This window comes from Natator depressus, chromosome 1 (genome assembly GCF_965152275.1).
Source record: "Natator depressus isolate rNatDep1 chromosome 1, rNatDep2.hap1, whole genome shotgun sequence".
In the NCBI taxonomy this organism is placed as follows: Eukaryota; Metazoa; Chordata; order Testudines; family Cheloniidae; genus Natator; species Natator depressus.
Window position 1 is genome coordinate 40,859,951 of NC_134234.1, and position 16,380 is coordinate 40,876,330.

General features: G+C 41.2%; 1 protein-coding gene across 2 annotated transcripts in view; it reads right to left on the reverse strand.

Annotated features, from left to right (window-relative positions):
• The window catches only part of ZDHHC20 (zDHHC palmitoyltransferase 20), a 77,002-nt gene that overhangs the window by 23,676 nt on the left and 36,946 nt on the right, over nucleotides 1–16,380 (reverse strand). For both annotated transcript variants that reach the window (XM_074958308.1, XM_074958299.1), the window contains exons 3-7: nucleotides 11,276–11,370; nucleotides 6,323–6,443; nucleotides 4,667–4,736; nucleotides 3,451–3,483; nucleotides 1,236–1,356 (exon numbers count right to left, since the gene is read on the reverse strand). In XM_074958308.1, coding sequence (XP_074814409.1) covers nucleotides 1,236–1,356; nucleotides 3,451–3,483; nucleotides 4,667–4,736; nucleotides 6,323–6,443; nucleotides 11,276–11,370 — 440 coding nt within the window. The remainder of the gene's footprint in view (nucleotides 1–1,235; nucleotides 1,357–3,450; nucleotides 3,484–4,666; nucleotides 4,737–6,322; nucleotides 6,444–11,275; nucleotides 11,371–16,380) is intronic.

Genomic DNA, 16,380 nt, shown 5'->3' on the forward strand with positions numbered 1-16,380 from the left:
CGTTACCTAGGGAGGTGGTAGAATCTCCTTCCTTAGAGGTTTTTAAGGTCAGGCTTGACAAAGCCCTGGCTGGGATGATTTAACTGGGAATTGGTCCTGCTTCGAGCAGGGGGTTGGACTAGATGACCTTCTGGGGTCCCTTCCAACCCTGATATTCTATGATTCTATGAACTGTTTCAAGTGTAGCTACTCCGAACGTACCATGTAGTCTTATACAAAGAAAGAGATCCCTGATACAGTTACATCTTTAGGCTTAAAAAACTGTCATCCTTACAGCTCTGAGGATAATTACTGTTTTGCACAGCTGCACAGATGGCAACTTGTGTCTAAGAGGCAGTCACAAGCTTTAAAAGTTGCGAAGAGCCTTTCACTGATGACAATTCTTCCAATCAATTATTTTTCAGTAGCATTAGCTGAATTCTGAAGGTAACTACATCTAGTCCTACGTATCAGGAAGGACAGTAGGCACAATGCAAGGCTTTAATATTAGGAGAGGGAATGAAATAGAAGATACTCTATTGAGTCTGGAATGTGCACTTCTCTCTGGAAGAGAATTGGTATAAAATATAATGTATAAGGATGCTTCCACTGATAAGGCTCTATTCAAATGAATTTGTGTAATAGAGTAAGTGCATATTATCCATTTGAACACTGAAAACAGTTGCAGTGAAAGTAAACAGTATTAACACTGTACATACTTTGCATAACTTCTTATGATGGCTATGTCTGGTCAGTAAACGCTACAAATCTCAAATTGAAATTTGCCATTATAAGCACTCAGTATTAAAACCAAACAAATTCACAATGAATAGGCAAATTTAGCTGTCTCTTCTGCTCGCAGAATATCCACAAGTAGATTTCTATTTCCTTGAATTTGTTATTCAAATCTGACAATATTTTCCATCATTTGTTTTACTCCATGGTTTGATTATAAGAAGCTAAGTATCCAACGCACATATTTGAAAAATTGAGCTGTGCTGCTCAATTTTTGGCATCAGAGAAGTTGTACTTTATTGTTTTTTAATTTCCACCCTCTCTACTCTCCCACAGTATTTGTCCAGCTCTACTCAATGTAGAACTTAACTCATTTAATTTTGAAAGGTTCTCTTGCTTCTGTCACCTCAAGTGATGCTGTTGTTGATGGTACTGATCCACAAAACAGACAAAAATGGAGACATGAAGCTCTGATACAGATTTCAGTAATGCATGCAAATTTAACAAAAAGCAAAACTTACTGTCCAAAACTTTATGAAGTACTGCAAGACCGTAGCGGCAACAAACAGACAGTACAATAAGGAGTATAATAAAAACAGGAGGAAGAATTTGTAGTTAGAAAATCCCACACAGTTATTCACCCTAAAAAAGAGAGAGAGAGAGAAAGAGAGATCACTATGTTATAAAGATTAATCAAACTGTTTTTGTGGGGCACCACTGTATGTGCATGGTTTCAGCAGTCTGTCAATTGGGACAATGTTCCATCAATGAAAAAGTTAAGATTTAACATTTTAAAATCCCCATTTTAAAGAATATTCCCTTAAGACAGGTGATGTGGGCTCCTCCCATCACTCCTGTCACTGAAATAATTTTGCTGAACAAAGAGCAGCCTAATGACCAGCACCATTTCTGGCCAGATTTCTTATATAAAAATATGAAGTCTTGTCAGACATCAGGGGCCTGATCCACTGGGAGCCTTTCCATTGACTTCAATGGATGTCACGTTAGGCCCTAGAACATCTATTAATGTTTACCACAACTAGCAATATCCGCTGGGATGGCACGTCATGTGTAGGGGAATAAAAACTGCATGATATTCAATAGGGACTACATGTCCAGGTTGCAATTCTACACCCTGCAATGAATCCTGCATGGGAAAAAAAATATAGCAATAACTCCTTGGTTAACATTGTAGCTATGTTCCTGAAAAATGCTACTTTAAGCGAAATGATGTTAAGTGAATCCAATTTCCCCATAAGAATTAATGTAAGGGGGGGGGGGGCGGTAGGTTCCAGGGAATTTTTTTTCGCCAGACAAAAGACTATATATATATATATATATATATATATATATATATATACACACACACACACACACACACACACACACATATACATACATATATACACACACACACACAATAAGTTTTAAAACAAACAATTTAATACTGTACACAGCAATGATGATTGTGAAGCTTGGTTGAGGTGATGGAGTCAGAGGGTGGGATATTTCCCAGGGAATGCCTTACTGCTAAATGATGAACTAGCATTTGGCTGAGCCCTCAAGGGTTAACATGTTGTTAATGTAGCCTCACACTCTAAAATGCAGCACGAATGGAGGGAGGAGACACAAGAGTCGCACGGCAGTGGCTGCAAACATTCCATGCCGAAACTGAACGTGATGATGAACCCAGGCTATCCCACTGGAACGCACCACTCCCTCCACTTTCCAAAGTGCAAGGGGGTGCGTGCGTGCAACAGAGACATACACACACCGTGTGTGTGTGTGTGTGAGAGAGAGAGAGAGAAAGAGACTTGCGTGTTGCCCCGTTAAGTACGCTGACCCCACTCTAAGTACGCTGTCTTTTCAAGTAGATCAGCAAATTGAGACAGCAGCTGCTGACAGCAAGCTCCCTTCGTCCTGATCTATTGTGTCCACCCCCTGCTCTGTGGAGATGGGGTACAGGAGCGGGGGACACCCTGACATCAGCACCGCACTTCCCCTCCACAGCAAGCAAGAGGCTCCCGGGAGCAGCTCCAAGGCAGAGGGCAGGAGCAGCACACAGAGTGGGGGGAGGAACAGCTGAACTACCTGATAGTTGATTATCTGCTGGGCAGCTGAGGCACAGGGAATTTAGGGGAGTTGATGGGGGGCTGCTGGCCCACTCTGGTTCCAAGCCCCCACCAGCTAGCTCCAACTGGTTGCTTTTCCTGCAAGCAGTGGACAAAGCAGATGGCTGCCAAGCAATGTTATAAGGGAGCACTGAACAATTTTAAATGAACATGTTCTCTAACAGATCAGCGATGTATCCACGAAACAATGTTAACCGGGGCAATGTTAAGTGAGCTGATCAACTTGATATCTGGGAGTGAATTCATTTAAGAAGTTGATTTTCACAATTTAGTAAAATAGATTCTTATCGCTTGACGCATACAGTACTGAATTAAACACAATAAAGCAGCATCTCAGCCTCTCTCATTTCTTGTAACCTGGTCAGTTCTGATGTGCATCTATATGTATGTACATATTTAGGTTTCTTAGACCTACAATTCTGGCTTGCAATATACATTGCAATAATCTTAGGAAATATGCTGCTCTCATTTATAAATGTCTGAATCTGGAGAAATTCCACTAAAAATCAATGGATTTATTACATATTTACTTTGGTGTAAGAGTGCAGAATTTGATCAATTGTTTCAATATTATTTATATTCATTTAAAAAAAAACAAACATACCAAGGACAATGATGGTCCATTTTTAGTACACATCTGAAAAAGAAAAAGTCCATTTCCAATTAATTAAAATAAAAAATAAAGTACAAAATACATTTACTTTCTAATTCAAATATTTGGTCTCAAACTTCCTAAAACTGTGAAACAAATTTTAATACCCATTACTTCTGCTTTTCAACCCCACCCCTTCAGGCAGAGGTCCCATTTCACAGCTGTCAGACCTTCTGCCCAGGGGAAACAGAAGATAGGACTCAAAAAAGCCCATTAATCAGAAAGAGGGGATATTACTGAACTGCACAAGGCACACTCTGTCTCCATCGACCATTAGGTGCTGTTTTCACTGTACACCAACTTACTTCAGCATTAGCATTTGAGGAAAAAATCCAACATTTAGAATTGATTTTAATAACTAGCATGCCTTACAGCTGCTGTGGAGAGTATGGGAAATATGGCAACCTGACACTCAACTTAATCAAGCTGATCAAAATGCTGCATAGAAAAATAACTTTGGGATGGAGCAGAGGAAGATGGAAAAATATATAATCAATAGTTCCAATGGTCTATATTCCATTTTCTCCCAACTTTAGTATAGCATGGCTAAAGGGTAGTAATTCCAGACAGACACATGCATTCATCAGATTTCTTAATTAAATAGATCTACCCAAGCTCAGTCACTGAAGTTCAATTAATTTTTTTCTCAATCTTAAGTGGCCTGTAAGAACAGATTTTGCAGGTGGAGCAGAATGTGTCTGGTGGATAACCTAATACCTCTGAAGTTATGAAGACCTGTAATGCTACTGTAGCTCTCCTGAAACAAAGTTGTTACTACCACAGCATGCTTGTGCCTGACAGGTAGGGAAGTAAGCTAGGTTTCATGCCCAGAAGTTTCTGTTGGCACATGTATCACAGCCCAGACCCACTTCACTCTCCAGTACCGATCCTTCAGACTGAACACATTTTACAAAGCTAGCAGCACACTTGGACAAACCCTGCCCCATTCTCCATGGTGCAGAGGGCCCCATATGCAGTAGAACTGTTGCAGTTCCAGCAGAGGGAAAAGCAGAGATTTCCATGTCTTACATGAAGCCCAGGCTCTGTGGGCTGGGAGAGGGACAGAGATAGTAGATCTACCATTATGCAGTTCCACTGGCAAGCAATAAAAATAAGGCACAAGTATTCAAGATGAGAATTTAAACAATAGATCATTACAGCTACTTACAGGTCACATGCAGAACAGTGATGACAGCGGTCAGGCTTGATTAGTTGGCATCTATCACAATATCTGATTGCTATGTTCAAATTTTAAAAGTCAATCTGTTAAACAGGTCTTTGTAAAATTAACTTACATACACACAGAAGCTGCCTATGTTCAAGAGACTGTCTCAAGGACATCTCCCCTCCCACTTCCATTCTGAATCGCATAAGATTGCTGTGGCAACTGCAACAATTGCTTACAGAAAAATGTAACACGAAAGCATTTAGTGTAGCAGTATCTGTTTCTATTGTAGTAAATGCTTTTTCAACTCTTCCTCTTCATTTAATCTGTTCCTCAGTCTCCCCTCCCCGATCCTCCAAGCACATGCTTCCCTGCCACTTGGTTTCCTTTTCTTCTGGATATGCTACCTAGACACTGGGTCCTCTTCTCCCCATGTGCCTTTTGACATACTCCCCAATGGCCTTAGTCCTCTTCTCCTAGTCCTTGAGGGCGGCTCTTATTTCTCTCCTATTCTGCTGAAGTAGTATCTAGCAGATGCAGTTAGGCTGGCTCCAACTCCTTCTCAGCAGTTACTTTTAACAGGCCTCCAGACTCTTCTTGATAAAAAGATGGCAGACCTGTAGAGGCAGCTATAAAGAAGGAGAAAAGCCACCACCACCAGGCAGCTCTGTGCTGACAACCAGCAAGTGCCCCACAAACCACCAATGGCCCAGGAACCCTAGTTTGGGAATCACTTAAGTACAGAATGAATTTACTCAAGATAACCATTAACAAATCTCATGACTTACTATTAAGTGATAAGAGAGACAAGGTGGTTGAGGAATATCTTTTATTGGACCAACTTCTACTGGTAGGAGACACAACAGAAGTTGATCCAATAAAAGATATTACCTCACTCACATTCGACTCTCTAATATCCTGGGACTGACATGGCTACAACCACACTGCATATTAAATAGTATCACATCTGTAACTTCTGTTGAAAAGGACCACAGGTCTTGGGAGTAATCAATAATACCACTAGTTTTAGAGTAGTAACACGGTTACAGAGATCAAACTATACTATATTTAGGCATCAGAGAGAGTCATTTAACTGTCTCTCATGATATTTTCAGAGAAATTACAATAGTGTTACTTAAAAATAGTGAAGGTAAAGACAGAAATAGCTGAAGGATCATAAACATACTGATTAAACAGCTCTGTCCTGAGTTATAGCTAATATTGGAAGAAGAATTTACTGGCATTTTAGCTTCCATATCCTCAATTCTGACACTGTAGTGGAAGTAAATTCAAGCCTTAAATGTTCATACTTAGAGGACTGAAGCAATAATTGGGATTAAATAGAAATGCATATTAAAAACTCAGCCTTTCAGCTCTGTTCCTTTAGTCTATTTAAGATTATTATAAGCAGAGTGCACAATAAATATTTTCACGCTGAATTTATTTTGCAAAACATGATCTTTTTGAGAAAACGGTTCTATTTATTGGCTGCTTGTAGAGGTCCAAGACAAAAAAGAACTCTGGCATCTCATGGGGAAATATGAAGTCATGGGCTTTTGCAGTATTTGTTTAGCAGACGGTTCACACAGCAACATCAAAATAAATCTCATGAATTAGACTAGCAGCTTTTTGACAACTGGACTCGTCTGCATGCCTCACCCCTTGATGCTGTTGTGGTATAGATAGGCAAGTCTTTAGCAGCTCTTCTCAAAATGTCCTGCTGGGATTCTGGTCTCTCTTCTCTTTCATATTGTTCTTTATCAGATTTTGATAAGCAGAACTGCAAGAGGGGGACAAAAGAATAGTTTTTAACTTTATGGCCCAATCAAGGTTTACATTAAGAGATAACGGTTTGAATACCCCTAAAGAAGCAGCAATATCTGCCTAACATCTTACCAAACACAGGAGAAAAAGTAGAAAATGATAGGAGGTACAGCAAGAATTGTCCCCCACACATTCTGAAATTACATGATTGATCCTTTGTAACTAAACTTTAAAATGCTAAATTTAAAGGAACTGTCTTTGTCCTAGTTCCCACCACTCGATTTCCCTTTGCTATACAAGATTACACGATGAAGGTTTGTACTCAGTGGAGTTTTATGACGGTGCAAACTTCCCTTGAAACCAAGGGTGTAAACCCTATCACAGTGGTGGTTGGGGATCCCATGAGTTCAGAGGGCTCTACAATATCCATTCTTGCCACAGGGAGAAGAGTCAGGCTCTACGGCTGCCACTTCCTATCTCTGGTGGGCCTGCAGACAGAGCAGGTCCAGAAGGAACAGGGAAAACTTTCTTGAAGTGGAGAATATGTAACTTCTCACTGTCACAGATCACCAGCTGAAGAGATATGGCTGGTAACTTTAATGAGACCATCGCGATGGTCTCAAGCTCCATTAGCTATATTGACAGAGCTAGTCACATCAGTGAAGCCTCAAAGGTAGTTCTTGGGGGGATGGGGGGGGAGTTACCTACTTCTATAAGGCATGAGAAGAACCATACTTAAGGCTCACCAGTTAAAAGCTTTGCCAGAATAACCTGGAGAGCTTGTACGCTCCTGTGACACTCATGGTTTACTATTCACTAAAATTCATCCCCCCCGCACATCCATGAGGCCCAAGGCAGTTACAAGCTTCTCTAGCAGAGGGCTTGGCACAGAACTTATTGTTTCCCTAGGGAGCTCTAGGTCCTGAACGGGGTGAATCTTTTAAACTCTGAGCTCCCAGCAGGAATCACTGAAAATGCCCTTTCCAGTGAGGAAAAGATGCAAACTGGATTAAGGGGGTATCATTTTAACCATGTTGTACTTCTTGATTAGTTCATGTGGGTTTTCCTTGGGCCCTGTAATGTCCCCTTCTTTTGGACTTCACCAGAGTCTAAGTGGTTGGGGAGGGAGTAATAATAGGGACAAATGGAAGACATGGTACCTCTCCTACTACAGGGAGAGTATGAGAGACTGCTGTTGCCTCCCCATATTACTTCCTAAATCCAGAAGGCTGAAGATTCAACCCACGTCCCACAGTAGTCAGGCAAGATTCCACTGCTGTATGCAGTATTGCCAATTCCAATTTTTTAAAAGTCATAAAATGTCAAGTTTCCAAAAATTACGAAATTGGTTTCAAATCATGAATTTTAAAAAAGAATAAATATACCTTGTATTCTTTTTATTTGCCTGCAATGTTTTGAGGCATTAGCGTGCACTTGGGTCATATTTTCAAGCTTTTCTTCACAACCATGAGGGCTAGAAACGTACTTTTTAAAAAATAAAAGCAGATTCTCACATAATTATTTGCCTACAGGAGACGGGGTTTTAAGTAAAATATCAAATATTGTGAGAGTTGGCAACACTGTATAAGTATGAGGAGTACCGCAGTACACATTTGCCACTGCCTCTCAGGAGGCCTTGTCAAGCGGAGACTGCTGCTAGGAGTCTGCATGGTGTCTTCAACCCTGGGCCAGAGAAGTGGGCAATTAACTAAGAGAGTAAAACTAGCCTTAAAACACTACTTAACAGACAGCTAAACAAGCCATCCAAGTAATGCATAGACAAAACCCTAAACCTCTAAAATCGTGTGGTTTTAATTTTTTTTTTAAAGTTGTCCTGTAACCATAACAAATTGGCTAACAAACGTTCAATTTCCCAGAATAGTTATGTTTACATTATTATGTCTATTGAATATTAATGGGGTCACAAGACTACCCTCTCTTTGGGCAACAAATGCAAAATGTTCAAAGGGATAAAAATTACAGATCAACAAAATAATTGTGACAAAGTTCCAGCAGCTCTTAATGTAAACAGATCTATAGACTTAATATCAAAACTACAATTAAAGTTGTCCCTCTATTTCCAGTAACTTTGTTTCCTTCCTCTCTTTCTGGGATCTCACATAATGTTGATTGTTCTTCCTTATTATAAAATGTGCAGGGATTACACTTGAACAATAAATAGGTGTGAAATCTTTTTTTAGTATATTAGTAAAATCACAGGATGCCACTCATTTTACAAGAATGGGTACTTAAAATAAGAAGATTACGTGAAAATATATATATTTATGTTTTAAAACAATTGGAAAAAATTAAGTTGGAACAGCTTAAGAGACAATACTATATTCTTCTTTGGTGCCTGAATGGAGATGACAGACAGAGACTGTGGGAGAAGAGTGGTCTAAGGAGGAACATGGCTTTTGGATAAGCTCATATGTAGAAATTTTCCAATTCAGACCTGATTTTAAACAGTTAAAATGGGCACTCTCTTTTTAACGGTCTGCTGTAAATTCAAACTCGTCACTCACTGAAAGTTGAAGCCTTGTTGCAGCTTTTATTACAGTTAGTTATAAATAGATGTTGGCAGACAGAAGAATCCAGGCAAGCACCAAAATAATTATAAAATACACTGATGCTTAAGCTAAGTTCATGTGGCTCTACAAATCTTGGAGCAACTGATTGGCTGAGATAACTGTTTGATCTGCCAAGTGTTTTGTCATTATCACACAGAACAGGCTCCAGTTAAACCAGTCATATGATTTGAAGGCCAGCCTCCGCAGTGAATTTACAACTTAAAATATTCAGTACTACTTCCTTTGCTCAGCTAACCAGCAGAACTCTCTCTGCAGCTTCCTCTCCTACCCTACTGTAAATTTCTGTGACACATTATAGATACATATTATAGAACCACAGTGTCTGCTTTTCCATTGCAAGTATGTTTTCAGCTGTACAAATTTGCTTTGGGCTAAATGCTGGCTTTGAGAGTCACCCCTGCCAAAAATAGAATAAAAAATTTTCTGTTTAGCCAGTATTAAAGTTACTGGAAATAGAAGGACAACTTTCATTGTAGTTTTGATATTAAGTCTATTGATCATTTGACTTACGGGAAAAAAATAAAAGCCAGCAGGTTATAGGTTAATCCACCTAACAGATTCCTTGGAGAGATAATTATATTACAATTACCTCTGTCAATACAGCTAGCACTTTTTATGTCAGTGTTTAGAGATTTATTTCTATACCAATTTAACAGTGCTCACCACGCCTTGAGCTTCTAAACAGACTTATCACTGAGCATTACAGTCCTCTTAAAGTTATGAATATTTATTGTAACCTATCCTTATCCAAAGAATCGTCACTAAGAGTGTTCAAATAAGGGTGTATAATGAAAATGCATACAGATTGAGTCACTGAGCTTGTTGTGTCTTAACTTATATTTAGTTTTGGCAGAACTGAATTCTTTTATAATTTTGACAGATAATATTGATGCTTATTTTTAAGCATTTTTCAATTTTTATTGATGTAAATTTTCACAGTTGCACAAAATTATGGGTTTTAAACATTTTTCTTTTTTTAATCAATTTAAATTTTCACAGTTGTGGGAAATTAGGGGCGGTGTCAGACAGTAATTAATGATACACTGATAGAGAGGTTGGTGGGTGGCCTACTGGTTAGTGCATCTGACATATAATCCCTTGTCTCTTTGTTGGGGGAGTGGAGTACCAGTGCCTGGCTCCTGACCCCAGGTCAAGAGTGTTGCGGCCTTTCCCCTCCGTCTAGACCTTTTCTCTTAAGTGGGCCATAGTAGGGGGACCTGGCCCCTCCCTCTCCACCGGGTCCCAGCCCAGAGCCCTTTGGGAAGTAACATCGGCAGGTTCTTCCCTATAGAGAGCCCAAATCTGCTGCCTTGGGCTAGTGCTTCTTCACTTTGGGGCATGGCCCCACCAGTCCAAACAGTCAATAGCTTCACAAAGTCCAAATGAGCTGGGCCCTGCAAGACCTGCTGGTTCTCCAAGTGGGTGGTGGTTGGAGAAGGCACTGCCTGGGGGCCTTACCCGCTCTATGATCCCCATTCAAGGCTCCACCTTTTGTCTGGCTTTCCGGAGAAGGATTCTTCTCTCCTGCAACCCATCCACACCTTGCCTGGGCTTCTGAGCTCCTTTTAACCCACTCCTCCACATTGCAAATGCTCAGCAGGCCTATAGGGATGGGGTTGCCGGCGCCCAGTATAGCCTTTTAACCCCTTCGGGCCCAGTGAGGGGTTTATACACCCCATCGTACAGGCATTGGGATTCAAAAAGTTAAAGCTTTATAACCAAATTGTCAATGTCCCGGGTCAAAATACACAAAGTAAATATCATTCAATCAATCTCAAGTTCTCAAGTAGCATTTTTCTTCCTTTTCCTATTTGTAGATTTTGATTAATCGATGGAAATATTTTTAGTCAGATTGTGTGCGTATGGTGAAATCAACGTTTACCAACATTTACCCATAAAAATGAATCCTTCCAAGCCTACCTATATTTTATTTATTCTAAATACCAAACTGAAGGTATTGCTTAGCAAAACATTGTAGTGTCATATATACTTGCATACCTTATTACTTGAACATATACACCTGAATGTCAAACTTGTGACCACTTAGAAACAAACATTCAATCTGAAAAAATGTCATTAGGTTACAATGATTTTAAAAGTAATTTAATTATTTACATTCATGATATGGCAGCATGCTATTTATTTCAGTTAATGGGAATAGAGAAGATGAATTACATTGTACTTTAAACAAGTATCACTGCTGAAAACAGTTCAGTGGTATAAATAAGTGTTGGCATTTTTCTATCATTAAATTTACCTCATCGCAGGGGGAAGCAGGAGATGTAAAAATTGTTTTCCAATAGGACCATGCAAACATGGCAAATGACAGATGAAAAACCACAAGGTAGACAACTGCAATAAAAATAAATACAGTAAGATTTCAGTGAGTATAGCTGAAAAGACCTAGAACTACAACATAAAGATGCAATGGTTTTGGGTGTAGATAAGTTACTTCTCTTCTGCAAGCCAGTAAGATAAATTGCACTGAAACCCACTGGATAATTAGGAATACTAGCACATCTGAGTGGGCTTAGCTCTATAAAGAAGTTGTCTAAATCCACTTGATAGCCCACCAGATATGATGAATACCACTTCATCCTCAGAATGAATCATTTAATAGGCTACTAAAATAATGATGATCAAAATCTTGGTCATGAAGCAATTTCCCCACTTATACTCCCACTTTTTTAAACAATGAGTCTCATCATGATGGCAGCAACCCACAACTTTAGAAACATACCTTCATTCCCACGTACCCACCCTCAGGAAAATTAAAATAGAGTGTCTGATGTCTGGAATAGGAAAATAAAAAAGCTGGAAGTATACATTTAAATTATCTTGACAGACAGGCCACAGTATATTCCAGTTGGTTCGAGTACTAAATTCAGCCTATGTAAAGTATAATATATTGTCAGCAAATAAAGTAGATGATACCAGAACACTGAAAACACTCAAGTTAATGTAAAATTTGGATTATGCAATAGATATATCTTATAAAGTCTAAGCATTGCACTAAAAATGTTACATGCTAATATCATAACCATATTTTATTACTACTAGGTGTTGAAAATGGGTTGTAAATAATATTAAAATGTAAATGTACCTGTACTGTAATTCAAATAAGGTAAACATTAATCACATTTGGATTTTGCTGTAGTATTTAATATACTAGGCTCCCACTCTGATTCCATGTTGGAAAAGCTACTCTTTATACTTATAATAAAGGGCTGGCGACTAGATAATGGGAATTCTTGATTCTGTATGAACATTTGTGAAAGTGAGAACTTCTGCCTTTCTGATTATTTTTTGCCTGTATAACTCTTAGTGCCTTCTCTGCCTCCACCTGCCAAATAAAAAGGAATATCTGTAACTAAAATGTAGACTCAACACTGTCACAGCCATAGTGGAAAGTAGGATCTGCTGGCCTTTAACATAAAATGGACTCAATTTCTTTTAATGGTGCTGACCTAAGAAAAAGGTGTAGCTAATTTCAAGATATGTTATGATATGTTTATGATTAGTTACTAGTTACTAGTTATTAGTTACTCATGAGAACTGGATGACCCAACTTCTCCTCAGGGTTGCAAAATAAAGTATTTCTAGGCTCTCTTCTGGATTAAAGGGAAGCATCAGCACTGCAGACAACTCGTGGTCAGACTTCTGAAAGATTTTGATTGGGTTCCTGAAAGAATTGGATAGAATCTCATGTGAAAAAGCAGAAGCAGGACCCTTGTGTCAGAAGATGAGAGACTGGCTCTCTGGTGTTAATATACCACAGGGCGATATCAAAATCATTTAACGGAAGATATCATCTCTAGCATTTTGGTAAGAGGGGAAGGAAACCAAAAAGCAGTTGGCCACTGATCTGTAGTATGAAGCAGACACACATATAGGACAAAAGCCATCCTTGGTAGGAATGAACTCAGAGATTTATAACTGGATTCATGGTGCTGGAAAAAGAGAATCCATTGGGTGATTTGAAGCCATCACAGGAGATTGAGCTCGTGCTTAAAATGGCATGATGAATACAGCAACACAATTTATGGTGCTTGGGTTAATGCTGGTGGCCAGGGCTGAACAAAGTCATGATAGTCAAGACTATTTTGACCAGTTTCTACTTCTCTGTAACGTGAAGAACATTTATCTTGTGAAGAACATTTATCTAGATGAGTGGTCACCAACTGGCCGATCGCGATCGACTGGCGGATCCTAGAGGATTTCCCAGTTGATCGCGATCTCTGGTGGGGCTGCCGCTAAGACAGGCTCCCTGCCTGCCCCGGCCCCATGCCACTCTCAGAAACTGCCAGTGCAGCCCTGGGGCTGGGGTTCTCCCTCTGCGTGCTGCTCCTGCCTGCAAGCACTGCCCCTGCAGCTCCCACTGGCCAGGAACGGGAAGCTGTGGCCAATGGGAGCTGCGGGGGCGGTGCTTGCAGAAAGGGGTAGGGCGCAGAGCCACATGTCGCCCCCCGCCCCTCCAGGGGTGCACTGGCCCCTTCCGGGAGCGGTGTGGGGCTAGGATAGGCAGGGAGCCTGCCTTAGCGGCAGCCACGCTACACCACCAGAGGTAAGTGCTGTACGGCAGGAGGCTGCACCCCAACCCTCAGCCCTGCCCCACCTCCCAGAACCAGCACCCCCACCTGCACCCCAAACCCTGCCTCAGTCCTGACCCCCTTCCCAGAGCCAGCACCCTGTACCCCTTCTGCAACCCAACCCCCTTCCCCAGCCCTGATTCCCCCTCCCAGAGCCAGCACCCTGCACCACCTCCTGCACCCCAACACACTGCCCCAGCCCGGAGCCCCCTCCTGCACCCAAACTTTCTCCCAGAGCCCACACCCCCTCCTGCACCCCAACACTGTGCCCCAGCCCGGAGCCTCCTCCTGCACCCAAACTCCCTCCCAGAGCTTGCCCCAGGCTCAGCCCAGAGCTCCCTCCCACACTGCAAACCCCTCATCCCCATCCCAGAACCCGCATCCCCTCACGAACCTCAACCCCCTACCCCAGTGAAAGTGAGTGAGGGTGGGGGAGAGCGAGTGACGGAGAGGGGCGGGGCTCTGGGGAAGGGAAGGGGCAGATCCTAGGTTGCTCTTAAATTCAAAAAGTGATCTTGGGCATAAAAAGGTTGGAGACCACTGGTTTAGATAGTTAAAGACAGAACTCAGTGTATGCTGATGTGTGGCATCTTGTGGAAGTTGAAAATCATTGGCCACTGATTAGATGTCAAAACTTAATACCATGCTATTTTAAATGCAAAACCAATGAACACCACTAATTTAAGACAGCTAACAGCAGTAAGATAAGAGCATCTGGTTAGAGCAATGGTCCCCAAGAATGTTGGGGAGGAGTGCACAACGTAGCCAGCCGCGGGGGGCAGGGACAGAGCACCACCCAGCCCCACTCTGCCCCCAGCGGGGCGCGGAGAAGAGTCCATTATTTGTAAAGAGGGTGGGGGCCTGACAAACACTTTGGAGACCACTGGATTAGAGAGAGGCAACTTCAGGATCTGACCCAAGGTGAGAGCTGAGTATACAAGGGAACAGGATAAGAGGGATGTCCCTTTAAATTGCTGACATGTTTATACCATAAGGAGAATGCACTGATACATGTAGCTTCTTGCTAGGCCAACCTTAATGGTTCCTGGGTCTGCATGTCATATGTTTTAAGAATGGAGATCTATAGAGGAAATGTCACTGAGCATGTAAGAATATCTAAAGATGAATGTAGAGATTACACAATGCAAACTGATCGGGTCAGACACCCTTACTGGATAATGAAAGAAAATCGACTAGAACTTCCTTCCTGACAAAAACTGTCCCCGGGAATTGAAGAAGCCATTAGAAATCATGTGAGCAACATACCTGACATGTGGACCTGGGGACAGTTAGCAATGCTTCTCCAGTGCAGCACATGACCTACACCTCATACCAGAAGTAAACAGGAACCACTGACTGTTGGTATGATGCAGACAGACTCCAAAAAGGCTTTTACAAACAGGGAGAAAGACCAACCTTAAGGACCTATATGAGCAAAGCGACTAAGCTAACTCAAAGACTGTAGCCAAAGTTGTTCCAGCATATCTACCTAGTCAAAGAAATCAAAGTACTGAATCATCAAACTGCTGTGACTCAAGCAGCATCAAGGCAAGATATCCTCTAACTGATTTTGAGCAGCAAGTACACTCCTTTCTAAGAAGATACAAGAACTTCTTTAACCTAAATTAAGCTAAGAAACAGAGAAACCAAGGAGTCGTCCAGCTTGTCAGTCTCCCATTGAATTCCCTTCCCCATCAGATGAAATTAGGCTGAAGTAATGCGAACAGCAGCAAAACTGCAGCCATGAGGAAGGAGATAGTTATTTGGCTCCATTGGTCTTCACCAGACTAAATCCTATTCAGTTTCCCAAGAGGCACATTTCCAATCTAAACAGCGTTGGAAGATAATGGAACACTAATTAGCAGGCATGTCAATGCCACCTAAATCCCAAAATTGTTACCCCCATTCACTATATTCATACCTTACTATGTAAGATTCTTAAAACTAGCCACTATGAACAGTTGCTCTCACCTACTGTTGAGATTAAACAGCTGCATGGTATCAGGCAGCAACCCTCTTAAAATGAGGAAATTAACATCAAACATTTATGTTATTTTCTCTTCCAAGAAGGGGGAAGCTTGACCTACTTTGCTATCCTGATATAGGGAAAAAAAACATTTAAAGAAGCTATACTTAATGTTTGAAGGATGGCATGAAGTAGACAGTAAGCTTGTGGCACTTCCACCTGCTCCAAACAATGCACACACACACTGGATGTGGTCCACACTTAACTCCCAAAGGGGGAGAGAGGGTATGTTGTTGCGCACAACATGAACCTTAGCCTAAGCTTTCTCATGCGCTTGGCTGTTCCTAGGGTTTTTTCCTCACCGGGCCCTTCTGCCCCATCTTCCTTGCCTTAGGCAAATGAACAACAAAACTTTTGTCATTCAGAAGTGTTTAAAAAAACAAAACAAAAAAACCACACACCCCCCAAAAGAGAAAAGTTTTGTAGAGGAAAAGCGCCGATGTGAACAGTGATTTGACAGCAGGAGCGCTCTGCTGCCGACAAACAGCAGCTACACTGAGCGCCTTTTAACAGCCCAGCTGTAGCGGCACAGCCGTGTCGCTAAAAGCTGCGTAGCGTAGAGACAGCCTTAGAAAGAGATTAGAATGATTTTAACGCTCATGGAATAGAGCTAGTGGGACTCAAGTAACAAAGCAGTCAGCAAAAATAACTTTATATTCGTATGCAGAGTCCTAAAAACTGCCACCATGTTACGTGAACACTTATTTCTTTATGAAATGTCCCAGGGTACTAGTACTATACAGAACA